We start from the raw sequence: 26,373 nt of genomic DNA, 5'->3' as shown, positions 1-26,373 counted from the left end.
GGAAGCTGTGATGTTGCTGTCACATCTATTTTTGTCCAAGTGTTAGGCGTGTTTACGAGAACTTTGCTTTCTCAGACTATTGTTGTCCATTACATTGTTACATACCTAATAGCCACTGTCGTAAAAAAACAATGCAAAAACAAACAAAATAAAATAAAAAAAATAAAATAAAAAAGCCTATAGTGCAGAATAAAATGCAAAAAATACTTCCTTTGTCTCACTTTTTGAGTCTAACATGAACGTCCGCCCTGAGAGTCGGGTCTCACTGTTATTGGTCCTCCGTTGGCCAATCACAGGAGTGACAACACGTGACCTGTATAAACAGGAAGTGAGCGCAACTTTACTTGACTGCTGCTGTTCGAAGACCAAGCAAGACTGAGCCCAACAAAACGAAAACAGACCGGCACACTTCATTCGCATTTGCTCACGGACTCATTCTTATCACCGGAGGTAGAATGACACTACCGAAATGATGGTAAAATGTATTTTTTTATGTGTTAATTCGCTTAATTTTGTTTGACAGAGGTGTCACTGGTGTATTCACACAGCGCTGTAGTTTACTGTAAACTAGTTTGATTCCGTGCCACTCGCCTATGGAAGGTAACGTTACAATTTAAGTATTCGAACTTAAAGACTTAATGCTTCTTTAAAATTAAAAAAACAACAAAAAAAAAACACGTGAGCACATCATAATAAGCTGTTCAGTATTAAACCAGTTTCCCAAGCTTTACCGGACTTCTGAAATATTTCAATTGTGAGACGTTTGAACTGAACGACCGAAGAGAGACTACTAACTAAAACTCGTAGATCATGGTTAAACTTTTACATCATGCGGGCCAAATACAGCTCACTTTGACCTTAAGTGGGCCAGACCAGTGAAACTTACCTTTCTCTGAGTGCACATTTAACTAGACATTTAATCCCCGAGATGCCCATGATTTAAGAAAAAAAGGTGCAATTTAACAGGATGTATGTCTCAGTTGTTTTGTTCATTTACAGAAAATACAAAACACAAAAAAACAAGACATCTATAGTAGATACTGAAAAACGGTATATTTTCTCTTATTTAATTGTTTACTTAACTACTTTGGTATAGCATGAAAGGCATTGTGGGGGAGCGGGGTGTCTTTTGTCAGTAATATCAAACGTAAAACTCATGAAAATACAATTGAAAGTCCAAAATCCATGCACTTTTTCACATTGTTCAAAGGTGTCCAGTTACCTGGACTGGAGCCTCTTGTGGGTTGATTCTGGCCCCTGGGCCTTATGTTTGATGTCCCTTTTTTAAATGGTTCCGTTTGAAAGTAACTGTGAAATACACACATTCAACTGAAATATAGAAGGTTAAGAGGTCAAAATAATTACCCTTTTTTCAGTTGAGCATTGTGTTGTTTCCTTTCCTACATCATTTTTTTATCTCAAGTTTTATCTTGTTCCCCATCTGAGGAGGCCCTTAGCCTGAACTGGAGAGGCACAAAAAAACTAAGCTACTGATCTGTTTATGAAGTTCTGCTAACAGGAGCAACTCAATCTCATCAACTCATTGATTAACAAATTGACATTAGTATTAACAAACTCATACAGCCAGTTCCACGGACATAGATTAAGCCTACTCCCAGAGTAAAAGAAAAATCAAGGATGATCTCCACTGAGGGGGGAAAAATAAGCTTTTAGTGTAAGGCTAGGCTGGAAAACTGACCCATGATTCAGAACATGAAAATATATCAGTCACTGTGTCAATTTGTGAACAGTACAAGCACATTTGTTTCTGATAATTTACTTCATTTTGCTTGTTGTGCAGATTTTTACACTGTTGTCTTGGGACTTTTACACTGTTTACTCATCTAGCCGCACAAATTGCATGAACATGTAAATGCAGCACTTTGCCAAAAATCCGTTTTCTAAAATTTCAGAGTTAGTGGCCAAATGTTAGTTAAAATAAGAAACCAGCAAGTCTCCTGCTGCAGTTAAATAGGCATATCTGAAATTCTTTGAGTCACAGGGTGCCGTCACGTGCTTTCTTTTTCCTTACTGACACGGATCATTAATGGCTTTGCTGAGTGTAACATTAGCTTCTGAGATCTGCTAGTAGAGTTTGTGTGTTGCAAGAATGCATCCTATAATTATTGCACATGGGTGCATCATCCATGGCTGATTGCGTCATATGTATGTAACTGGGCTATTATTATTTTTTTCTTTGTGTGTAGGCTGCTGTGATGATAATGAGCAATTCTTCTTGCTCCATCGTGGTCATCTCTACATGTTATGAAGCCTAGCACCTCCTCTGCTCAGTTTGTGGGTCAGTCTACTGCTGATGACCTCATGGATGATTGGGTCTTTTTCTCTACTGAATCAGCTGTTTCCCAGGGCCTAGAAGACAGCAGGGATGACCAGGAGGCAGAGGACAAAGGCAGATTCAAAGACAAGTTGGTCTCAGCATGGAACAGCGTCAAATACGGTCAGTTCTTTTTCTGTCAGAGACTGAAAATAAGTGATGTGGTGAGCAGACCTGCTTGTCCCCTTTGTTTTTTGAAAGTAAACAGTTACCGTTTTTCCCTTTCAGGCTGGACCTTGAAGCAAAAATCTAAATTTAGCAAGCGCTCTCCTGTGTTCATGCTGGGGAAATCCCATGAGCTCAAAGATGAAGGTGAGGCATTTTGTAGGAGTAGAGCATTTGTCCCGCGTAAACCCTGAAACGATCTGTCATGTGACTGTAAAAGCAAAGGAGAAAATTGTAATTGCGCCTCTGTAATTGTTGCAGTAGATCAACAGCATTTCCGTTGGTGCTTTGCATCGCTCCTGTGGTTTACATACAGACGAGGTTTCCGTCCGCTCCCCGGCTCCTCTCTGACCACCGACAGCGGTTGGGGTTGTGTTCTACGCTCCAGCCAGATGCTGCTGGCACAGGGCCTGCTACTGCATCTGATGCCACCAGGTGATTACACACTGTCCTGCTACAGTATCGCATAGTCTGATCAACAAGTGAAAAGACATCCAGAGATTATTTTCATTTTCATTCAAACAGACTGGCTTTACTTGCAGTCAATATTTCTCTGAAATTTAAAGTCGGGTACACTAAACAGTGGGTTCCTCCTTTTTAGGCCTTTTATTGCTGCTTTCAGTTGTTCCTCAATCTGGGGTCTTTGTGCCTTCACTTCTGTCTTTGGCAGGTAAAATTCAGCTCGATTGTTTTGAGTTGCTCAGATGATCGACTCAGCCATTGTTGAGTATTTTATGTCTTTGCCTTTAAACGTTTCTGAAGTCTTTTTAACAGTGTGTTTTAGGTCATTGTTCTTCTGTGCTATTTAAAAACACTGTCCAGTCAGCTTTGCTGCAGTTGGCTGAATCTGGGAAGAAAGTTTAGCTCTATGCACTTCAGATTTCATCCAGATGCATCTGTCTTCCGTGATCACCCATAAACACTAGTGATCCAGCATCAGTGGAAGCCAAGCATGCAAAACATCATGCTGACTGCTCTGTGGTTTACAAAAGGATGTTGTGTGATTCGGATTACGAGTCTAATTTTAGTCTCATTTCTCCAAAACATGAAGAATCAGTTCATTCATGGCTGCCTCCTGCAGAAAGTTCTTTACTTGGCTGTGTGGCCTAAAGAAGTTTTGCTTTGTCCTGAAATGATGCTCCATCATTTTTGCTTCTTTTTTTAATGCTAGGAAAGTTGTACTTATGTATTTCGTCAGGATGTAAATGTTGATTTGATTCATACTATTTGTGCGGTCTTTCTGGTTCATTTGTTTTTGGATGGACTGTTTGCTTAACTTGCACTGGAATCTCCTTTGACTGTTTAGTATGTTGGGGTTCACAGTTTTAGCAGCTTTCATGCCATGATGGGAATCACCTGCTGACATTAATCTACTAAACTGGTAAAGCACCATGACGCAGCCTAAGATTTAATTGTCCAGTTACATTGGAGCACCTGCAAATGGGAAACGGTGCATAAAAGTGACGGCAATTCCTCTGAAATAAATGCTATACGCTTATTTCACAGTTTAACTCTGTTCTACTATAGTGAGCTATAGGAAATTAAACAAAGTTGTCTGTGTACACAATGAGCTATTTTTCATTTGCCCCATCTTTAGAAGTTGTTACAGAATTTTAAATCGCATCAAGTTAAACACAACAAATAATGAACATACAGTAGGTAGAATGGTATATAGCTCAATAACATTTTACAGTATGGCAAAACAAATATCTTAAGAAAAAAACTCATCTGAAAGAAAATCATTTTGCCACAGATGAGAACAGTGGAAAACTGCATTTTACTTCTCAGTGAAACAAATATACAAACTCTGCAATAACGACTGTCTTTTTTTTTTTTTTTTTTTTTTAAAGGTTGCACCTGGTCTGGGAACCAACGTGTTGTCAAAGATGACATGGACCTGATGCACTCTGTGAACGATGGATTTAGTTCGAGTGAAAGGGAAAGCAAGAGAAGTCGACATTTGAGCTGGGGGTCCATCCTGGATAGACCCGTGGAGAGTACACACAGAAGGATTTTACGCTGGTTTGCAGACAACCCCACAGCTCCCTTTGGCATACATCGGCTTGTAGAACTGGGCAAAAGCTCAGGGAAGAAGGCTGGGGACTGGTATGGTCCATCCATTGCGGCACATATCCTCCGGTGAGACTTAAATTGATGATGTAAGAGACCAGTTGAACTAAAAAGTTTATCGTCTCTAACAGTGAAGGTCATTCTGTTTCAGGAAAGCTGTGGAAGCTGCAGTAGTGGATCTTCCCAATCTAGTTGTGTATGTAGCACAAGATTGCACCAGTGAGTGTTATCTTTATAGTGTTGATTAAGAAAGTTTAAGAAAGTTGATTCTTTTTTTTCTTTTTTTTTAAAAAGAAAATGTGGGTTTTTGTTTGTTTTTAAGAGCTTAAATTGGTGTTGAAAAGATTCAATGAGTCAAATGGACTTTAGATGTCTCTTTCCTTCTTTGTTCAGTCTACCTGCAGGATGTGAGGAAGTTGTGCGAACGGCCTCTCCCTCAGCACTGGAAATCTGTCCTCATCCTGGTTCCTGTGCGTCTTGGCGGGCAAGATCTCAATCCGTCCTACATCACCAGTGTCAAAGTACAGAACCAGTATTTTTACGTAATGTAATCTGGGTGCCTTACTGAACTTAGAGATATGTCTCTAAGGCTTTTGTTTGTGAATATTTTCAGGGAGGGGGGGTTTGTTTTTGTTTTTTTTGTTGTTGAAAACTGGATCTCTGAATGGAAAAATTCAGCCATTCCTTTTGTCTTTCAACAGAAACTCTTGATGTTGGAGTGCTGCATTGGGATCATTGGCGGCAAACCAAAGCACTCTTTGTTCTTTGTTGGCTTCCAGGGTAAGCAGAGTAAATTGTGTGTTATGATTGTGTTGAGCCATTTCATGTCCGTCCTTACATTTTCTTTCTTCCTCTGGCACGTTTGTACATAAGATGACCATCTGCTGTACTTGGACCCTCACTACTGTCAGCCCACAGTGGATGTAACAAATAACTTTCCCTTGGAGGTATGAGCAACCATTTCTCTTCTTCTTTCTGGCTTTCTGTTTTGTTTCCTCTTGTGATCGCTTTTAAGTAAGGTGAGACATGCCACCACAGCTCTACAGTACCTCTTTTCCACTGACTCGGGCCTCTGCTTTTGCCAAAGTCAAATGGATTCGAAACATTTCTGTTGAAAAATAAATAAAAGTTGTGTTTCAGATTACTTTGCTATGTATTGTTTGCCTGTGGAACTTTTCAAAATCTAGGCTGGTTTTTAAAAGGGTAACAAGTAGAACTGGCTCAGCAACTTTGCAGAACACCAGGTGTAAGATGAACCCTCAAATTACTCCTTCATCAGTATCACTGCGTGTTCCTTATAGGTCATTTGAATGAATTTTAACCCGGGAACACTGTATGAAATATTTTTAAAGTTTATATGTCTTTGAATAAAAACCATTCAATTATGACTTTTAGAGGTTTTTCCATAGTAGTTGTTCATATGTTTACCTGGCAAGCAAAATATTGCACTTTTCATTCCAGTCAGAGACACAATTGCCTTCAGGGATTTGTCAGGTAAAAACCCAACATGTGGCGCTACTTGCTGTAGCGACCCATTGTGACAAGGGCGAATCTAAAAATAGCACTTAGATGCTGAGCTTTTAGTGAGCAAGGACTAAAAGTGAGTAAAAAATAAAAGCACGAAGATGGACAACAGGGATGAGGTTGGGTTCAAGTCGGTGTTCGCAGACTGAAAGGCATGCCACCTTGGGGTTATAACGACGCAGTGATGTTAAATATTCTTTTTCTTTTAATTAATGCAATATACAAACACTTCAAGGCTCTTGAAGAGAAGAAGAGCCATACCCTGGTGTTGAGACAAGAAATGGATGACTAAATAAATGATAATAAAACAGAAGCACATGTGAGTCCATCAAAGAAATCTAGAAAATATTTTGAGCACTTTCTTCCGTCCACTTGAACTTTGCGTGTTTTGATTTATGCAAAAAATATTGTGCTTGCATAAATCAGATTAATTACCATTCCAGTTACCCCAGTTTTCACTCACATACTCATAGTGAGCAAACGTATTATTCCGAGTGAAGCCAGTTTTAAAAATCATTCCAAAATTCATATTCATGTTTTACATTGAAAGAAGAGAACATGTTCCACAATTTCTGTCTTCATAACACTGGATAAGACTGATATATCTATACCATCCATCCATCCATTCGCTTCCGCTTATCCTTTTCAGGGTCGCGGGGGGCGCTGGAGCCTATCCCAGCTGGTATATATCTATACCCTTTTTAAAAATTAAAAAAAATGTAATTTTATTATATTTTTTTGCATCACACTTGCTATATAGATCATATTTGCTTTTCAGTTTACCCGGGTTGTACTTTGTTGACAAAAAGTTTATTATTAACTTGTTAGAGTCGGATATCTTTCAGTCAGTGGCCTCGATTCTGACACAATCAGAATCTGTTGAATTCTTTTAACTTTCTTCCATATCTTGGGCCATGCTGTGCTGGCGCTTAACCGTTTATCTTCTCCTTTTAGTTAACGTCTCTACTTACATCCTTGCTAGCATGTTTTCATGCACTCTCGGTATATGGACTGGATGCCCATTTTGTCTATGAAGTAATGACTTCTGTTAAAACCTGGCAGCTGCAGTAGCACCACATGGTGTACAAATAGCCACGTGTTTGTTGAATCGTCAGTGTGAGACGTTTTGAGGTTTCTCCTCTGAGCCTAATGAGATTTTTGTGTGATCCCATTTCTGTCCCCACTGCTTGCAGTCGTTTCACTGTAAGAATCCCAGGAAAATGCCTTTCTCTCGCATGGACCCCAGCTGCACCATCGGATTTTATGCAAAAGGACAAATGGAGTTCGAGTCGTTGTGCGCAAGTGTTAATGAGGTATGTGCATGGATCATTTGGGCTTCTGTTCCAGGAGCATTTTATTACATGAAATATAATTTGTGTTAGACCTGATCTAAATTTGTTTTGTCCTTTTTTACAAAACAAAAAAATGATCAAGTTAATTTGAAGGAATTATTCTACTCTCCACTGCTTATTGTTATTAGTTCTAGTTCACCTTCTGTCTCCCACAGGCTGTGTCAGCATCTGCAGAGACATATCCCATGTTTATATTTGAAGAAGGAAAAACACGGGAGGAAGCGAGAGCAAACACGCCCACGCACAGCGTCACCTTCCTACAGAGGAAGACCCAACTGGGAAGAGTCGATACAAACAACAGCATGGATGAGTTTGTTCTATTGTAAACATAAAAAGATCATCTCTGCCCTGATGGAGGTCCTTCACTGAATTTTCAACATAGCATTTTGCACCTTTTGGAAATTACTGAGCATAAGAACATTGTCCTCATCATTCACACACAGTGAGGTAGATGGACTCCTAAGTAGTTTCATGGGAAGTGTTTATGCATCAGTACTGAGAATGTTATATTTTATTGCAGTTTGTATTTTTTTTTTTTTTATGTTTTAGAGGTAAATGCTTTAATAATTTCATCAACTCTCGTCATTCTAATTGACTTGAGATTAGCCAAATATCCATGAGGTCATGGCCCTGTGTGCTACACTTCAAGTCGACTGTGATTGATTTCGCACAAGTGAATAGATTAATTTTTTCTTGAATGGGTTTTAAAAAGTTACTCTCACTGGAAAATGACGATTTACTGAAAATGTTACAGGTTGGCTTGTTTTTTGCTGTCTAAATAAACAGATTAGGAATGACAAAATTAATTTATGAAAAAGAAATAAGTATTCACTGTAGTGCACTCTTACTTTAACTACTGCATTTCCTGTTGGTACTGACCTAATGAAAACATCGGGCTTGATTGAGAAGAGGAGCGAGAACAAAAAAAGATGGATCGCCATGAAAGAATAATTGTTTTCAGTCTCAGTGATGATTATATAGTTCAGTTCACAACGATGGTCAACTCATGGAGCTTTAAAATGTAATATATTACCCCTCAATAAGAGAGAGCTACAAGGATATGACCATCCTTGATGTACAACTGGTTAGTGATGGTACGGAGGTAGAACTCCCCTTTAACAGGAAGAAGCTTCCCATAGAACCAGGATCATCTTGGGGCAGCCATCTGAAACAACCATGTTTGGTCAGGGGGAAGAGAGTGTTTTGGTCAAAAGGAGGAAAAAATGTCTGCATGTCAGGATGTATCTGATTAATGCGTTTTTGTCCCCCTCATGATTTCTAAGCAACCATCATGACAATGTTGAGTCAGTCCCTTGCATGTAATACAATACAAACGGTACTAAAGTTCAGGTAGTAATGGTTGCTCAGAATCCTTGCTGTTTTTCAGTTTGCTTCCCCTGTATGTGATAACCCAGGACAATGGGTCATCAGTCTTCCGGAGGGGGCCTCCAGTTCCCTCAGGTGGCACCTTTACTAGCCACAAATTTCCATTCCAGTCTGTCCTGGAAGGTCTCAGGAGAGCAGAGCATACCTGTGCTGCCTTCTCCAAGAACTTGGAGAAAAACATAGCCAACACATTGATTCTGTCCTTCAGTAAAAAGGAGCATGTGTTGATGTGAACGTAGGCCATTTCTTGGTTCAGCTTCAACTGCACCTCAATGAGTGCATGAGGCTTAAAATAAAACAAAACACTTTTGTATTGATTATGTTATAGTTGAAATAATGGATATTTATGGATTCTGATGCAGTCTTCTCTTCCTTTACAGTGACTGCATGGATGTTTGACAAAAAGACAAGTTATATTTGGGTATAGTTTGTACAGCTGCAAAGAGTGAAACTACACCAAAGTGGGGGAGTTAAAACAGCGGTAACCTCAAGATCCCTGTAAAACCTACCACGTGGTTAGCTCTAGTCTTTTTGGCCAACCAGTGAGACTCATCCCTCAGAAGTCCAACCTGACTCTTACTTTGGGTGTTTCCCTTTTACTACCATACCGAGCACCTTAGCATGGGATTGTGTCCAATCCAGCTTAAGGACACAGTCATGACCTCATGTTCCTTAAGTTCCTCAGTCACATGTCAGCTAGGTTCCACCATGTGACAGTAAATATTCTTCTTGATTATGCCAAAAAGATTGATGAGCAGTTGAAATATTTTTTAAACTCATAAGTATGATTTAGAATAATGACAAATAATATTAAGGTAAATTAAAAGTAGATGGTCCCTACATAAAGCAGAAGAGCATGATCGTGCTTTATCTAAATAATGTATGGTATATTCAAATTATTTAGAGTACAACTATTTTATTCATCTTAGTATGTAGTTTGACCCAATACAATTGTCTTTACGGCATTTTAGAGGTTCACATGCCTTTGTTTTCTTTGTTTCATATTATAGTAGGGTTACAGTGTGTCTTTACATGTATCTTTTTTAAGTATTTCCTTTCGTAGCGTAAACGGCAAACCAATCATTAATAATGTGTCTTAAATGCTGATCAACAACAAGCATTGGCCACAAGGTTAGAAAGATATATTATTATTAGGTACAAACAAAGCAATAATGACATGAAAGAAAAGTGCACTCGACACCGTTTTCGTGCCACAGTTTATTTAATTGTGGTTTCTCAAGCGTACTAAGAGCATTTGCGTACTTTCACGTTGATACGTGTTGGGTTAAATCATAATTCAATATACTCGTCCATAATACAGTGTTTGCCTCGTTCACCCATCCCCCATGCCGGCTTCTAGGGCTTTCGTGCCTGCTTGTATCTCAGAGGCTGCACTGAGCATGCGGGAAGTGAGCGAGGAGCCTGCGCAGAGGCGGCGCTGTAGAGCCGCACAGGCCGGTCTCCGCGATACAATCTGCCGAGAGAGGGGGGGGGAGTGAAGGAAAAAAACCAACTGGGTAGGTCGCTCTTTGTTTCTGGCTAGGAGGAAAACGAAGAGACTTTGCAGCCGGCGACACTTCAAACATCAACTTCCACCACTTGTGTAAGTTCGCTTTAATTTTTCTTTGGGCAGTAAGGGAGTTTTGTGTGCGTTTCACGCTGCTGTTAGAGGATTGTTGAGCTTTCGTGGGGTTTTTTTTCCCTCTTCGTTACAGAAAAGGAGACCGACATTACCGTGCCGCTGCTGTGGCGCGACAGTGTGTAATGAATGAAAATTGTTTTTGGAAATGTGCTAAGAGCAGAGCGCTGAGCCAGGGGTACGGGAGGCGCGTTGGATCAATCAGCTTGGTAGATGAAGGGATGCTCTAACCTTTCACATGTCGCCGCATCTCGGCCACTATCTCGCAAAACAACACTTCTTTTTTGCCCTAATTGGCCTCGGAGAGCATGGCCGGCTAGGCTAACTGAACTAGCTCGCTAACGAGCCAGCCGACAAGTCTTAAATCCGGGTTGTGTTCCTTGTAGAAATACTATTGTTTTAGTGTTATTTTCAGACGGAACCAGCAACCCGGTGAATACCACTACAATTGTGTTGCATTACGAATTGGAGAGAGTTAAAGTTAACATATATAATGTAACGTAAACTTTAAATTCTGCTAGGCCTGGCTAACGTTAGCCAACAATAGCTAGCCTAACTGTTATTGGCTTATAAATGTAAACATTAGACAACTGGACTTTGGCAAAGTTTTTATTATTATGCTGTTCTCCCGTTGATTTAAGAGAGGCTCTGTTTTTTGTTTTTTTGTTTTAACCAAAGGGTTTAATTTGTGTCATAATAGGGCCTCTTCTAGAGGTGTCTCGTAACAGTTTTCCTCCACGAAGTGATGTTCAAGTTAACTAATTGTGCTTTTTTAAAAAAAAAAAAAAATCCAGACAAAGTTAAATCCCTTGTGTGACACACTTGACCTTTAAAAGTCAGATATTCAGCAAAAAGTATATGAATTATCTAGTTCCTGTCAGCAGCTGCCCATCTGTACACTTCAGCAGGACATCCAGGAGTGGACATTTAAATGCTATAACGGCATAAAAACATCAGTCAGCTGTCTGTAGTTCATGTTTAACGGTACTAAGCACTACGACTTGTGTATTACACCAAATGGCACATTTGGGAGGGGGAAAACAGTGTCGGTATCACTTTTATTCATTTCACATCTGCAATGAAGCATCCAATATTGAACGGCTTTATAAATATACTATTGTCTTAACACAGAGCAACGTGAAACATGTGAGACTGTGATCAGATGTAAAGATGTAACAATTCAGATAACCAGTTATTCATTTAAGTCAGCAGGCACAATGAAATAATGTGCTCATTTATTCTTGTCTCACCAGTGCTGGTTTAAAATATTCAGTTTGGATTATTGGTCAGATGAAATAAGCATTTGTAAAACATTTTGACATTTGATTTCAGGCCATAACAGGGGAAATTTTTAACTTTTAAAAATGTTATAGAGTTTCTTCATCTTCCTTTTTTTTTTTCTTCAAAAAAGCACTGAAAGATTTCCATTTAAATTTTCTATTATTTCATTTAATTTTAAACACAGAAAGTTTGTTGTATTTTTTACTAGTGTCTAGAATTTATTTGAAACACCTTTCCTTTTAAGTAACTAGAGTAACATATATACATGTGTTTTCTTAATTCTTGTTGTAATGTCTCTTTTAAGGGTACTTCCTGCAGCCACACATTCCCAGTTCCCCCTGAGAGATGTCCACTCCTGACCCCCCTATGGGAGGGACACCTCGCCCTGGTCCCTCCCCAGGCCCAGGGCCATCTCCAGGAGGCATGATGGGGCCAAGTCCAGGTCCCTCACCAGGCTCGGCCCACAGCATGATGGGGCCTAGCCCAGGACCTCCAGGATCTGGACACCCCCATCCTCCACAGGGACCCTCAGGATATCCTCAGGACAACATGCACCAGATGCATAAAGTAAAACAAAACAAAACAAAAAAAAAACGACATTTTGTCAAATAACGCAATCTTCTTGTTGTTAAAACATGCATGTGATTATTTTGAATAGCTTAAACACAGTAATATTTATCATTAGATAAAGTGAGTGGTTGTGGAATCATTTCTGTACTTTACATACTTTACGTGTCTTTCCTGTTAATTGTTTTGTGCACTGTGTTCCAGTGTCACACTGCACAAACTTCAGTGTTTGTTTCATTTATGATTATTCGGTTTCATTTATGCAGCCAATGGAAGCCATGCATGAGAAGGGAGTGCCCGATGACCCTCGCTATGGCCAGATGAAGGGCATGGGCATGAGACCAGGGGGACACAGTGGGATGGGACCCCCTCCGAGCCCGATGGATCAACATTCCCAAGGTATGTTGTGTCACACAGAAAAGTGCTTCATGGTAATGTGTGTCAGGACTAGAAAGGTGAAACCTAAACTAACACCATAGTGTCATGTTGATACGTTTGCGGTAAAGTCTGCATCTTCAGTCCTCTTCTAACTTGAGTTAATGCACACTGAGTAAAGAAAATTTGAACTCACGGAACTTAGTTCTGGCTCTGAAATGCTCTTTGCAAAAGAAACCAGTAATGCAGTTGTGCTGGTATACAATGTGCGTGTGGAAACCCATCCAGCCGGTTTCTCCTCTTGTGTTGCTGTTCATGTAGCAGCAGTAGCAGACAGCGCTGGGCAGGGTGACAGGAGGGGCGGGGTTTAGGGGCTTCCCCTTTCAGACAACAACAAAAGCAGCTGCATCTACAAAACCAGTCAGCAAGCAACAGAGGTTGTTCAGAGGGAGGAATATAGAAGACACCACAGCAGTGTTCGAGTTTATCTATAGTACATGGAGATACAGCCACCTGGTTCTCTTATTATCCTTATTCAACATATTTTTCTTGTTTGTTTGTTTTTAATTACATAAAACCTTCTTTAACACTTCAGAGATAACTTTTTGCCATACCCATTGTGCCTCTGTTCTGTCTGCAGGTTACCCCTCTCCATTAGGAGGCTCGGAGCACGCACCTAGTCCCGTCCCAGCCAACGGCCCTCCTTCTGGTCCCATGATGCCTGGAGGCCCATCTGGCCCGGGAGCAGGCCCTATGGAGGGAAGTGGAGACTCAAATCAGGGTATGGGTCAACCGAATCGTGGTGGTCCCCAAGGGCCAGGGGGCCCCCCTGTTGCAGCAGGTGGTGCAGGTGGACCCACTCCCTTCAACCAGAACCAGCTACACCAACTCAGGGCACAGATTATGGCCTACAAGATGCTGGCACGCAGTCAGCCTCTACCAGAGCACCTGCAGATGGCTGTGCAGGGAAAGAGGCCCATGCCAGGGATGCAGCAACAGCCAATGCCTAATATGCCACCTTCTACAGGGCCCGGAGGTGGCCCGGGTGCTGGGCCGGGACCAGCTCCAGCAAATTACAATAGACAACATGGTGAGTTAGAGGGGTTTTTTTACGTTAATTTATTGTACACAAGTTAAGGGAAAATCTGAACCTTTGATCATGATCAAGGTTATTATAGTTAACTAAAACTAAACTATCCAATCCAAATTATTTATAAAGCACTTTTTAAAGATAAAGCAGCAAAAAATTACACACAAATCACCACACAACAAATCAGCAGCAACAACAATAGTAGTAATAATGATAATAATAAATAGAAGGTTAGAACATGCCACTCTCGTTCTATGATAAGAGCCAAATAATAAAGATGAGTTGTAAGTAGGGCTGCCACAAACGATTATTTTGATAGTCGACTAGTCACCGATTATGTTTGGAAACTGAGCTGGGCTGCGCTATGAATTCTGGGACAGAGCTACTTCTTCTTCTTCGGGGTTTAACGGCAGCTGGCATCCTTGTACATGCAGTGCTGCCATCTTCTGTTTCAGTCTGTTATTAGTAGTAGGATTTACTACTACTTATTCCTGCGTCTTTTGTGATCTTACAAAGCTTCAAATGACGCGTCGACTATTAAATCAGTCGTCAACGATTTTGATAGTCGATGTAATCGTGACTAATCGTGGCAGCCCTAGTTGTAAGATGTGTTTTAAAAACAGGTAATGAAGGAGCCATGCTAACATGGGCCGGGAGTTGGGGCGATGGCGTAAAAGGCTCGGTTGCCCCTGGTTTTCAGCCGGGTTTTAGGGACAGCCAGGGGAAACTGGTCCATGGACCTTAGCAAACTTGAGGGAATATATGGAGTTAGAAGCCAAGTATTGTATGTCAAAATATAGAATAAAATCTTTAAATGGATCCTAAACTGAACATTGAGCCATCCCTTGATATCTTTCAGACTCTCCAGTTGTGGTTTAGGAGAGCTGACATTTCTTTTTATAGGCATGTAAAATTGGGTGTCATCTGCATAAAAACAGTAGCCAAGGCCATGTTTTTGTTTTTTTTTTTAAAAATCAGGCTCGTGGGAAGAAGGTAGAGAGAAAAAATGACTGGCCAAGGTTATGTGTTTGGTAGATGAAGGGCCTGAACCTACCTGAACCACTCTACAGCTCTACCTTTGATTCCCACATGGTGTTCTCTTGCTTGTTTTTTTAAAATTACATAACCATATCATTCTTAGTTTTTAAGTGCATCAAAAGCAGCAGCAGTAAAAGATCATTAAGAAATCTTCAAAGTGCAGATTCGGTGCTGTGAACAGTTTTAAAATGAGACCAGGAAGTTTCCAGAATCCTCTGAGAGTCTATGAAAAACTGCAACTGTAAAAATACAGTTTTTGCTAAAACGTTTAGCCATAAAAGGCAATTTTGAAATCAGTCTAAAGTTAGAGAGGATAGAGGCATCCATGTTTGCTTTTTTTAATCAATGGATGAACCACAGATGTCTAAAACAAGTGGGTACAACACCAGAAGTGAGTCTGCTGTTAATGATAAATTGGACATTTGGACCAATAGTCTCCCAGAGCACATTAGTGGGGCAAGATGCTGGTTTGATCTGAGTGACAATTTTCTTCAACTGGGGAAGAGGCACAGGTTCAAACTGGTAAAAAGCAGTGTAATTTAAGTGATCTAGGTAGCTCTGTTTTGGAAGTTCAGTTAACGCTAGAACTGTGCTTTGGAGTTTGTACATGTTTCGTCTCTAGGGGCCACCATAAATATTTATATATAAACATACATAAAGAAAACCACGTTTTTTTTACATTACTAATTCCTTTTGTGCATAATTTTATATTGTTGTTGATAATTAATTAATTAAAGCAAAAAAAACAACCTGAACAGCCGGTTGGGAGCCGAAAGAGCCAGCTCTTTTTAGTGAGCTGAGCCGAAAGAGCCGGTTCTCTAAAAAGAGCCAGAAATCCCATCACTACTGTGAATCAACTGCTTTCAAAAAGCTCTGGTTATATTTTACTATCTGTACTAATTTTCCCAAATCTTGCTCCTGACATATGCCATAAATAAATAATTATCAAACATTAAAATTAGCACTGAAAGTAAATAAAAACTAAATATTTTCAAACAATAAAAACTAAACTCCATCCATCCATCCATTCGCTTCCGCTTATCCTTTTCAGGGTCGCGGGGGGTGCTGGAGCCTATCCCAGCTGTCATAGGGCGAAAGGCGGGGTACACCCTGGACAGGTCGCCAGTCTGTCGCAGGGCTAACACATAGGGACAGACAACCATTCACACTCGCATTCACTCACACAAACTGAAGTGAGCAAATTCGCTCTAGAAACGAACTGAAACTAAACTGGATTAAAAACAAAGTTGAAACGAAGTAAAAATCAAACCTAATAATAACTAATAAAAAAAAAAAATACAAAACTATAATAACCCTGCTCTTGATCCCATGATAATAATAATGCATCTATCTAAAGGGCAGGAGAGATAGCACAATGTTCAGCATTTACAAATTATGTCAAAAAACAGATTAATATTATTCTGTTTTTGTTTTAGGTATGGTAGGTCCCAATATAGCTCCTCCTGGACCTGCAGGAGTTCCTCCAGGTATGCAAGGCCAGCCTACGAATGGACCTCCCAAATCATGGCCTGAAGGTAAACCCAGGTTAAGCACCAACTTCACACATGTGTATTTTGTTTATACCTACAATTAAAAATAATATTTCCTAAATTTCTCTTTTTTTAGGACCAATGGTGAACGCTGCTGCCCCTTCCAACCCTCCCCAGAAGTTAATTCCACCCCAGCCCACAGGCCGACCTTCTCCTGCTCCTCCCTCAGTGCCTCCAGCAGCCTCCCCTGTTATGCCCCCTCAGACACAGTCGCCAGGACAACCTGCACAGCCCCCTCCCATGATGCTACACCAGAAGCAGAATCGCATAACCCCCATCCAAAAACCTCGTGGGCTTGATCCAGTGGAGATCCTCCAGGAGAGAGAGTACAGGTGAGGAAAGGGAAACGACGTGGAATGGCAAACAATACTGAGCTACACAGCAAATATTTTGTCCTTGAACATGAATGATGAAAATTGTCAGGAGCCCATTTCTTGCTCCCTCTAATATGACAAAAAAAAGTTAAAAATAAATAATAAAACATCACTTTGTAATTTATTATTCTATTTCCATATCGTTGTTTTCTACTTAAGTTTGAAATTAATAACTGGTGTTATTCAAATTGGTTGGTGTCTTAGTTTTCTTAAAAAAAAAGATTTTATCTAGTTGCAGCCCAAAGCATCTTATTGAGAATTTTATCCCACAACCCGAGAAGCTGCACGAGACCAATAAGTTGCACAGTTAAGCTAAAAGGAATAATTGATGGTAGAGCCCAATCAGTTCATCAGCAAACTGATATTATTAGCTGATATTAGCTTTTTGCCCATCTATCTGTGTCTACATTAATGCTGGCTAATGATTAAAACCATTAAAAGTTTAAAAAAGAAAAAAAAGAGATGAGAGAAACACTCTTCGCTGATGTCATGAGTGTTGATGTTGCATATTTTGTCCACCAGAGGGCACTCTGCAACTTCCTTTTTGGCAACCCATTCAGAATGCCACAAACACAACAACCAGCTAATCTGAGCAGAGCGTAAACAAGTAAATAAACCACTATACATAATAAATACTATGCTAATGTTTTTATGTTTGGTGAGTGTGAAGGAAAAAGAATATCGGCCTAGATATCGAAATATCACTAAATATTGGTGTCGGCCTTAAAAAGTTCTGTACTGCTCGGGATGTAATGGACAGCATAAAAGTATTGGCATTATAGTAAGATTAAAAAAAACTGAGAAACTAGATGTTTCCAGTTTGAATAGGAAATTAAATCCCTGAACTGATGACACACAGCCATCCATCACTTTGAGGGTTCTTCTACTTTTGTATGGAGGGAGAAAAATAATGGTTTCAACTTTAATCTTTGTAATATTTCTATTTTTAAAATTTTCAGGCTTCAGGCTCGTATTTCTCACCGTATACAGGAGCTTGAGAACCTGCCTGGCTCTCTAGCTGGTGATCTACGCACCAAAGCCACCATCGAGCTTAAGGCCCTTAGGCTGCTTAACTTCCAGAGACAGGTAGATAAACGTATCTGCTGCTACCTGCAAATGTGTTTATAATCCAGACAACTGAACTCTGCATATTTAATCAGCTCTCTCTTCTCTTCTTTACTTTTCCCAGTGAAAAACTTATATTGTCTTCCTTTTCTGTGCTTGTAGTTGCGCCAGGAGGTTGTTGTTTGCATGCGTCGTGACACTGCTTTGGAAACTGCCCTTAATGCTAAGGCCTATAAACGCAGCAAACGGCAGTCTCTACGTGAGGCTCGTATCACTGAGAAGCTGGAGAAACAGCAGAAGATTGAACAAGAGCGCAAACGGCGCCAGAAACACCAGGTACAGACGATTTCTAAAAGATCTTAAGGCGTCTAATTGGATGTTTTATATTGTGATATTTGTTAAAACAAATATGATGAGGTGTAGTTAATGTAAAGAGTCTAATTTAAGCATTTGTTTTTCAAAGGAATACCTCAACAGCATCCTGCAGCATGCCAAGGACTTTAAGGAGTATCACCGCTCCATCACAGCAAAGATCCAGAAGGCCACTAAAGCTGTCGCCACCTATCATGCCAACACTGAGCGCGAGCAGAAGAAAGAGAATGAACGCATTGAAAAGGAGAGGATGCGAAGGCTGATGGTGAGACTTTCTCAGTCTGTCAAAATGAGTCTGTATCTGCCAGAAGGAGCACAGTCTCTGAAATGAATGATAGGAATTATATTTGACGTTTATTTGTGTCACAAACTGATCTGACCTCTGTGCGAATCTCCTCCCAGGCTGAAGATGAAGAAGGTTATCGTAAACTTATCGACCAGAAGAAAGACAAGCGCCTGGCGTACCTGCTACAGCAGACAGACGAGTACGTGGCCAACCTCACTGAGTTGGTGCGCGCGCACAAGGCTGCACAAGCACTCAAAGAGAAGAAAAAGAAGAAGAAGAAAAAGAAGGTACATGAATTAAATATAGAAGAGTAATGTAAAATTTCATCCACATAAAGAGAAAAAAATAATAATTATTTGATGCTTTCAGAAGCCCGAGGCTCCAGAGGGAGCTGCTCCTGCTCTGGGACCTGACGGAGAGGTGAGTGTCAAACAGTAAAATTACTTTAAGGGAACTCTACCATAGAGATCACGCCCATTTTTAATGTGTATCTTTTGTTGTTTTGGTTTCCCTCCTTTCCTCTCCCAGCCTTTAGATGAGACTAGTCAAATGAGTGACCTGCCAGTCAAGGTCATCCATGTAGACAGTGGAAAGATCCTGACGGGTGTGGAAGCACCCAAGGCCGGGCAGCTGGAAGCCTGGCTTGAAATGAACCCAGGGTAAGCGTCAAGTCTGTCTTGATTTCTGTAGAAATGATTTAAATTCAGTGTCTGGAATATCTGTGCAAAAGCCGTGTTTCATCCTCCAGCAAAACAACAAGGCACTCGCTTATCTCTTTTTCTATCCTTATGTTCCTTCTCAGATACGAAGTAGCGCCACGCTCCGACAGTGAAGGCAGCGGTTCAGAAGAGGAAGAGGAGGAGGAGGTATGTAATGCAGCTTCAGATTGTTTGTGGTGGTGGAGCAGCTTTCTGACATCCCGTTTTGTTTTGTATCGTCAGGAGGAAGAGGACGACCAGCCTCAGACGTCTTCAGCTCCAACAGAAGAGAAGAAGAAGATCCCCGACCCCGACAGTGAAGATGTATCAGAAGTGGATGTCCTGCACATCATTGAGTAAGACAATTGTTGTACTTTATAATTATCCTGTGTTTATAACTGGTTGGTATAATATTATGAAATTTACATGAATCATGTCTTTTCTGCTTCCATCAGACACGCCAAGCAGGATGTAGACGACGAGTACGGCAGTGCAAGTTTCAACCGCGGCCTGCAGTCCTACTATGCAGTGGCTCACGCTGTCACTGAGAAAGTGGATAAACAGTCCTCACTGCTGGTCAATGGGCAGCTCAAGCAATACCAGGTAGCCCATCAGGACACAGAAAAGAGCAGCATAACATTAGCATTGTTAGATTAGATTTTAATGGTGGATTATATAAATAAATGTTTGATAATCTGAGTAAACTGAATCTTATTTGAACCATTTACTGTTCAGATCAAAGGTCTGGAGTGGCTGGTGTCACTTTACAACAACAACTTGAATGGCATCCTGGCTGATGAGATGGGTCTAGGCAAAACGATCCAGACTATCGCCCTCATCACTTACCTCATGGAGTACAAGCGCATCAATGGGCCCTTCCTCATCATCGTACCTCTCTCGTAAGTGTGAACGTGTCTCCTCGGTTCCCTGTTGAAAGCATCGGCTTAAAAATGACAAATGCACGTAGAAAAGGCTGCTTTTCCTCAATCAGAGCTGTTCTTTTGTTTACAGAACTTTATCAAACTGGGTGTATGAGTTTGATAAGTGGGCACCGTCTGTTGTGAAGGTTTCCTACAAGGTCAGTGATGTTGCATTAGTACTTCAGTCACTCTTTGCTCGCAACATGACGAAAACACTTTATACCAAAGACCATTTTTAATTCAGTTATTCGGTTTACTTAATATCTGTTTATCTTTCAGGGGTCTCCAGCTGCTCGACGTTCATTCGTTCCAATTTTACGTAGCGGAAAGTTCAACGTGCTGCTGACCACATATGAGTACATTATTAAGGATAAGCAGGTGTTAGCAAAGGTAAGACAGTCCTGTCACGTCTTCTTCCTTTAAAAAGCTCGCCTTTTAAATGGTAGTCAAAAGCACGCTGAATAAATGCCATCTCTTCTTCACAAAGATCCGCTGGAAGTACATGATTGTGGATGAAGGCCATCGTATGAAGAACCATCACTGTAAGCTGACCCAAGTCTTGAACACACACTACTTGGCGCCACGACGTTTGCTGCTCACAGGAACTCCGCTGCAGAACAAGCTCCCCGAGCTCTGGGCCCTGCTCAATTTCCTCTTGCCCACGATCTTCAAGAGCTGCAGCACCTTCGAACAGTGGTTCAACGCCCCGTTCGCCATGACTGGAGAGAAGGTGCATTTACAGTCTGGTCGGGATTGTTGGAAATAGTTGTGGAGACTTTCTTATCAGCGTTCTTCTCTCACGTTTCAAGGTTGACCTAAATGAAGAAGAGACCATCCTGATCATTCGACGTTTACACAAGGTGCTCCGACCTTTCTTGCTGCGGCGACTCAAGAAAGAAGTCGAGGCGCAGCTGCCAGAGAAGGTCAGTGTGCACAGCTTCTGCCAAAACATATTCAACACTGAAATATTTCTGCTCAGAACAGGTCAAAAAATGTAGTTGCCCTGCTGAGATTTCCCCTTGTTGTTGTTCTACAGGTGGAGTATGTCATAAAGTGCGACATGTCAGCTCTGCAGAGGGTTCTGTACAGACACATGCAGGCCAAGGGAGTCTTGCTCACAGACGGTTCAGAAAAAGACAAGAAGGTGAGCTGATGTCTCAAACTCGGTTCTTTTGTGGTCATTTAAAGAAAATTTGAAATAATAGACGCCTAATGTATCCTCCTCGTTTTACAGGGTAAAGGTGGCACGAAGACCCTGATGAACACTATCATGCAGCTGAGGAAGATATGCAATCACCCCTTCATGTTCCAGCACATTGAGGTACCAGACACAAACGCCACCATTTAAATCATGATACCAGTAAATCTTTTTAAAAGACAGAACAGATGTTTTAAAGCTGAAATACAAAAAAAACATGATATTAATAATTTTTACTTGTTTGCTTTTACAGGAGTCCTTCTCGGAGCATCTCGGTTATTCTGGTGGAATCATCACAGGGTACGTAAAGCTAAAAACTGTGTCTGTGGATAAATGTTAGGTGCTCGGTCAGTGTCACTCATATTCTCCTTTTCCCTGTCCAGCCCTGACCTGTATCGTGCCTCTGGAAAGTTTGAGCTGCTGGATCGTATCCTGCCCAAGCTGAGGGCCACCAACCACAAAGTGCTGCTCTTCTGTCAAATGACCTCACTCATGACCATCATGGAGGACTATTTTGCGTACCGCAATTTCAAGTACCTGCGTCTGGATGGTGAGAACCTTTTGGCTGTTAACTATAAGAGAGTCATATTGAACTAATGGGAGTCACTAACAAAGCGTGATGTTTTCTTAGGTACCACCAAAGCAGAGGATCGTGGCATGCTGCTGAAGACGTTCAACGACCCCGCCTCTGAGTACTTTGTGTTCTTGCTCAGCACCAGGGCTGGAGGTCTGGGCCTGAACCTGCAATCTGCTGATACTGTCATCATTTTTGACAGTGACTGGAACCCGCATCAGGTACTTTATGTGCACAAAGAAGTTCAGGAAATGGCCTGTTTGTTGTGAACATGTTTGCTTTCTGCACAGCGATTCCACCTAAACTGTCTGTGCGCGCTCCCTACAGGACTTGCAGGCCCAGGATAGAGCGCACCGTATCGGTCAGCAAAACGAGGTGCGCGTGCTGCGCCTCTGCACCGTCAACAGCGTGGAGGAAAAGATCCTGGCAGCAGCCAAGTACAAGCTGAACGTGGACCAGAAGGTCATCCAGGCCGGCATGTTCGACCAGAAGTCTTCAGGCTATGAACGTCGGGCCTTCTTACAGGCTATTCTGGAGCACGAGGAGCAGGACGAGGTCGGGGCTCGAGGAGGCTGCCGCACTAGGGGGGCGTGGGTGGGTGTGATCTAAACCTGTTCCCACATCGCCCACCCGCCCACGTCCGCCTGTGCGCTGCCCCACCTCTTCATTCTCTCCCTTTCCCCCCCCTCTCCTCTTTCTGTCTCTTTTCCTTATTTTCCCCTCTTTTCTCAGGATTTGTGAGCTTTCATCAATCCAGACTTCTCCCTTTCTCCCCTATGTATTTCTGCTTCTGCACAAACCTTTGATGGTTAATATGATACTTTATCCTTCACTCTAACATAAAAGCTTTTCCCGTTTTATATTTTCTTTCCTTTTCCCCTCTTTATGGCTTTAAACTCTTTCATGCAAAGTTAAGGATTTGTTTACCTTTACTTTTAGTATCAGTTTCATTTGCACAGCGTTAGTCATCTAGTGCATCCTGTAACTGCAAGTGATATTTAGAGTGTCTACGTAAAGCATAGTAATGTTCAATGAATTGCTAGTAATTCATATTGCTGCTTGGCTTTCCATTTGTGCTTGAGGGTCATTAGTTCAGAGACTTGGGTCTGAGGTGCCACAAATCTGCAGTCAGCCATCACTCATTCAGCCCGTCTCATTTATCTGCAGGAGGAAGACGAAGTGCCTGATGATGAGACCGTCAATCAGATGATCGCGAGGAGCGAAGAGGAGTTTGAACAGTTCATGGTTCGTCTTGGTTTCATGTCAGTTATTAGACACTTTAAAATTTTTTGAATCTGACTCTAATCGCACTGTTTTTTGTTTTGTTTTTCATTTCAGCGTATGGATCTAGACAGACGCCGCGAGGAGGCCCGTAACCCTAAAAGGAAACCCCGTCTGATGGAGGAGGACGACCTGCCCGGCTGGATTTTGAAAGACGACGCTGAGGTTGAGAGGCTAACCTGTGAGGAGGAGGAGGAGAAGATGTTTGGCAGAGGGTCGCGCCAGCGCAAGGAGGTGGACTACAGCGACTCGCTCACAGAGAAGCAGTGGCTCAAGGTGGGATGAGTCCCAAATACTCACAGCTGAATCGATATTAGGTCTTTTTCCACTAGTTCAGCCTCTACTCGGTTTCGGTCGTTTTTCATTACAGTAGAGTTCCACCTAATGTGCGTAGGGTTGCTATAGCAATGCCTCTGAAAGTCTGTGATGTCATTTGTATGCGACACAAACAGTACACATCAATAGAGCACATTGAGGCTACAGTCTATGGCTTATTGTTGGTTTTTGTGTAGCCATTTCTCTCGTTGCCGGGTTTTAAAAATGCCAGTTCTGGCTTTCGTAAAAGAGTCGCTTTTACAACTCGTGGACCTACAACTCACGTGTTTCTATTAAATGAGTTTTCAACTGTATTTCTCTTTGAACAGGCCATAGAAGAAGGCAATCTAGAGGACATTGAAGAGGAAGTGCGTCACAAGAAGACGACCAGAAAGCGCAAGAGAGACCGTGATCACGACGGTGGCCCGGCCACACCCAGCTCCAGCAGCGGCCGCGGGCGGGACAAGGACGACGATGGAAAGAAAGCAAAGAAACGGGGTCGCCCACCTGCTGAGAAGCTCTCTCCTAACCCTCCATCTCTCACTAAGAAGATGAGGAAGATTGTTGACGCTGTCATCAAATACAAGGACGGGTGAGGAGACCGCTCTTCTGAAGAGCGCAGGATTAGCAGGAGGCGTGAAAATTTAGTTTGATTGCGCTTTTAACTAACTTGTCTCCTCGTCTTTGCAGAAATGGCCGACAACTGAGCGAAGTCTTCATCCAGCTCCCATCTCGCAAAGAGCTGCCCGAGTATTATGAGCTCATCCGCAAACCAGTGGACTTCAGAAAGATCAAGGTGAGGATCAAAAATTACCTCATCAATGGTTTTTTTTATTTATTTATTTTATATATATATATGTATTTCTTTTTTAGATTCCAACTTATTAAATCCTGCATATCTGACTGCTGCCTGTTGTTTCTTTCTCCGTGCATCAGGAGCGGATCCGCAGCCACAAATACCGCAGCCTGAACGACCTGGAGAAGGATGTGATGCTGCTGTGTCAGAACGCCCAGACTTTCAACCTGGAGGGCTCTTTGGTGAGTGATGCTGAGCAGCACACGCTCACCAGTGTTTGATATATTTAACTCATTTAACTTACAAGTTTTCCTGTTTTGGAAGCTAACTTTGTTTCTCTCTTTAACCATTTATTTTTTTTAGATCTACGAGGACTCAATTGTGCTCCAGTCCGTCTTCACCAGCGTGAGACAGAAGATCGAGAAGGAGGATGAAAGCGAGGGAGAAGAAAGCGAGGAGGAAGAGGAGGAGGTGGATGAAGGCTCGGAGTCTGAATGTGAGTATCGGAGAGGCACGGTAGCTTTTATAGCATCAGCGGGCGGTGAGGCTCACTCAGCATTATTTTGTTTGCAATCTTTGATCCCTCATCAGGTCGTTCAGTGAAGGTCAAGATTAAACTGGGCCGGAAAGAGAAGGGGGAGAGAGGAGGGAAAGGACAACGGCGGCGGGGCCGCGGAGCCCGGGCTAAACCTGTGGTAAGCGACGACGACAGCGAGGAGGAACAGGAAGAGGTGAGAGCAGAACAGGAGAACGAACACACACACACACACACACCAAATCTTGAATCTTCTGCATTCATGTTAATGTATTTAAATGACAGATTTTCCCGTCACAACGACAGAGCTTTGAGTTCCCTTTAGAACCTGTTGGAAAGAATGAGCAGAAGAACGGTTCTGCATTCACTCTCTCAGATGTTTTCCTGTTTTAAATCATTAAAACAAATCCCTTTGTGTGACACACAAGTATTTGACACAGGGGCTTTGTTTTAATGAATATATTTTACATTTGAATTTCAGTTACACAAGATTTGTTTTTAAAGATATAATCTGGATTATAAAACGCAGCCAAACTGACCATGATTCAAATTCTTGCTACTATTGAGCAGCTATTCTCTAACAACTTCTCATAATCATACATTTTGTGATGGTAAATAATGTTTTCTTGTTCATTTTACAAACTTAAAATACCAAAATCAAATACATTGATCATCATGATGATTGCCACATCTTTAGTCTGGTGTGCTGGTAATGGAGATTCCCTTCAGACAGTTCACAACAACCCAGTCATTCTATTCTAGGTCTGAGCTGGGATCATTTCCACGCCACTCGTGTTTTGTGGTGTTTGCGGTACTTTTGATGGGCACTCTGTGCTTGTGTAGTCTCAAGGTCTTGTTGAATAGTGAAAGTAAATCTTTGTTTCCGTTTCCTTCAGGAGCGTTCAGCCAGTGGCAGCGAGGAAGACTGAAGTGATCCGCCTCCTGATTGGATCAACCACCCACTGAGCCCTTGACTGGACTTTATATATTTTACTTAGATACTGCAGATTGAATGGACAGGCCTAGTTTTACCTAGATGAGCTGATTTTTAGTGAGACAACTGTATTCTCATTAAAGCATACCATTAATTAAAAAACATAATAAAAAAAACTGAAATATGAAAGCTATGAACCATCCACTTCCATATTTAAACCATTTTCCCATTATGAATAGTAGTGTGTCTCTTTGCCCTTGTTTTTCTCTTTTCTGTAAGTGGGGAAAATGACAGAGCCTGAATTATTATAGACTGACGGCCATAAAGACAGCAAACTGTTTTTTAAGTGGTATTAATTTTGTCGTCTTTTACTTTTTGGGACAAGAGCGTACGTGTGAACCAGGACTCGCTGCGTTCTTTAAAAGCCCTTTTTGAATGCATGTCGTGCGTGTCTGTTGAAATGCACCTGGATGTGTCTTCATTATTATCTGTGTTTAATTTAAGACTACAAGCGGGATCACGGTACACCCCCCCCCGCCCTGCAGACCCTTCCTGTCAGGCTGTTTGTATTGGGGGAGGGAGGGATTGGACCATTTTCTCGTGTCTGTGGCACTGGATTCCAAAAAAAGTACAATAAAGGCATCTCATAATTA

General features: G+C 41.6%; 2 protein-coding genes across 5 annotated transcripts; both read left to right on the top strand.

Annotated features, from left to right (window-relative positions):
• Nucleotides 1-459: 459 nt before the first annotated feature.
• On the top strand, nucleotides 460-9,965 carry LOC102312510 (cysteine protease ATG4D; the record flags this gene model as incomplete). The annotated part of the gene is made up of 11 exons (XM_005926777.3): nucleotides 460-475; nucleotides 2,357-2,458; nucleotides 2,564-2,647; nucleotides 2,762-2,935; nucleotides 4,351-4,639; nucleotides 4,722-4,789; nucleotides 4,964-5,091; nucleotides 5,272-5,350; nucleotides 5,444-5,517; nucleotides 7,288-7,407; nucleotides 7,602-9,965. Coding segments are annotated over 11 exons (1,305 nt in total), but the record flags the coding sequence as incomplete, so codon positions are not given.
• Nucleotides 9,966-10,222: 257 nt separating this feature from the next.
• On the top strand, nucleotides 10,223-26,373 carry smarca4a (SWI/SNF related, matrix associated, actin dependent regulator of chromatin, subfamily a, member 4a). 4 transcript variants are annotated; one of them, XM_014334977.2, is made up of 34 exons: nucleotides 10,223-10,435; nucleotides 12,057-12,319; nucleotides 12,586-12,718; nucleotides 13,335-13,784; nucleotides 16,259-16,357; nucleotides 16,449-16,704; nucleotides 17,706-17,832; nucleotides 17,974-18,147; nucleotides 18,275-18,448; nucleotides 18,586-18,756; nucleotides 18,842-18,889; nucleotides 18,998-19,128; nucleotides 19,272-19,335; nucleotides 19,411-19,523; nucleotides 19,623-19,770; nucleotides 19,903-20,066; nucleotides 20,179-20,245; nucleotides 20,367-20,477; nucleotides 20,575-20,817; nucleotides 20,897-21,010; nucleotides 21,124-21,231; nucleotides 21,322-21,408; nucleotides 21,539-21,585; nucleotides 21,669-21,835; nucleotides 21,917-22,080; nucleotides 22,187-22,453; nucleotides 23,027-23,104; nucleotides 23,198-23,416; nucleotides 23,785-24,047; nucleotides 24,146-24,251; nucleotides 24,392-24,493; nucleotides 24,615-24,747; nucleotides 24,843-24,982; nucleotides 25,683-26,373. In XM_014334977.2, the coding sequence occupies exons 2-34, from the start codon at nucleotides 12,098-12,100 to the stop codon at nucleotides 25,713-25,715; spliced, it is 4,923 nt and encodes a 1,640-aa protein (XP_014190463.1). In that variant the 5' UTR covers nucleotides 10,223-10,435; nucleotides 12,057-12,097; the 3' UTR covers nucleotides 25,716-26,373. The 4 variants fall into 4 exon arrangements, with proteins under 4 accessions (XP_014190463.1, XP_014190464.1, XP_005926755.1 ...); XM_014334978.2 differs by having other exon boundaries at nucleotides 10,224-10,435; nucleotides 22,187-22,414; XM_005926693.3 differs by having other exon boundaries at nucleotides 10,224-10,435; nucleotides 18,839-18,889.

The sequence above is a fragment of the Haplochromis burtoni genome, unplaced genomic scaffold, assembly GCF_018398535.1.
Source record: "Haplochromis burtoni strain Fernald_Lab_line unplaced genomic scaffold, NCSU_Asbu1 Contig_45, whole genome shotgun sequence".
Lineage (NCBI taxonomy): Eukaryota > Metazoa > Chordata > Actinopteri > Cichliformes > Cichlidae > Haplochromis > Haplochromis burtoni.
The sequence above is the reverse complement of the archived record's forward strand: the minus strand, read 5'-3'. Positions and strand labels throughout refer to the sequence as shown.

Coding starts and splice junctions, on each gene's coding strand:
- smarca4a (XM_005926693.3), top strand. CDS start 12,098: ATGTCCACTCCTGACCCCCCTATGGGAGGGACACCTCGCCCTGGTCCC. Junction 12,719..13,334: donor GATGGATCAACATTCCCAAG/GTATGTTGTGTC, acceptor TTCTGTCTGCAG/GTTACCCCTCTCCATTAGGA. Junction 21,232..21,321: donor GTTCAGAAAAAGACAAGAAG/GTGAGCTGATGT, acceptor CTCGTTTTACAG/GGTAAAGGTGGCACGAAGAC.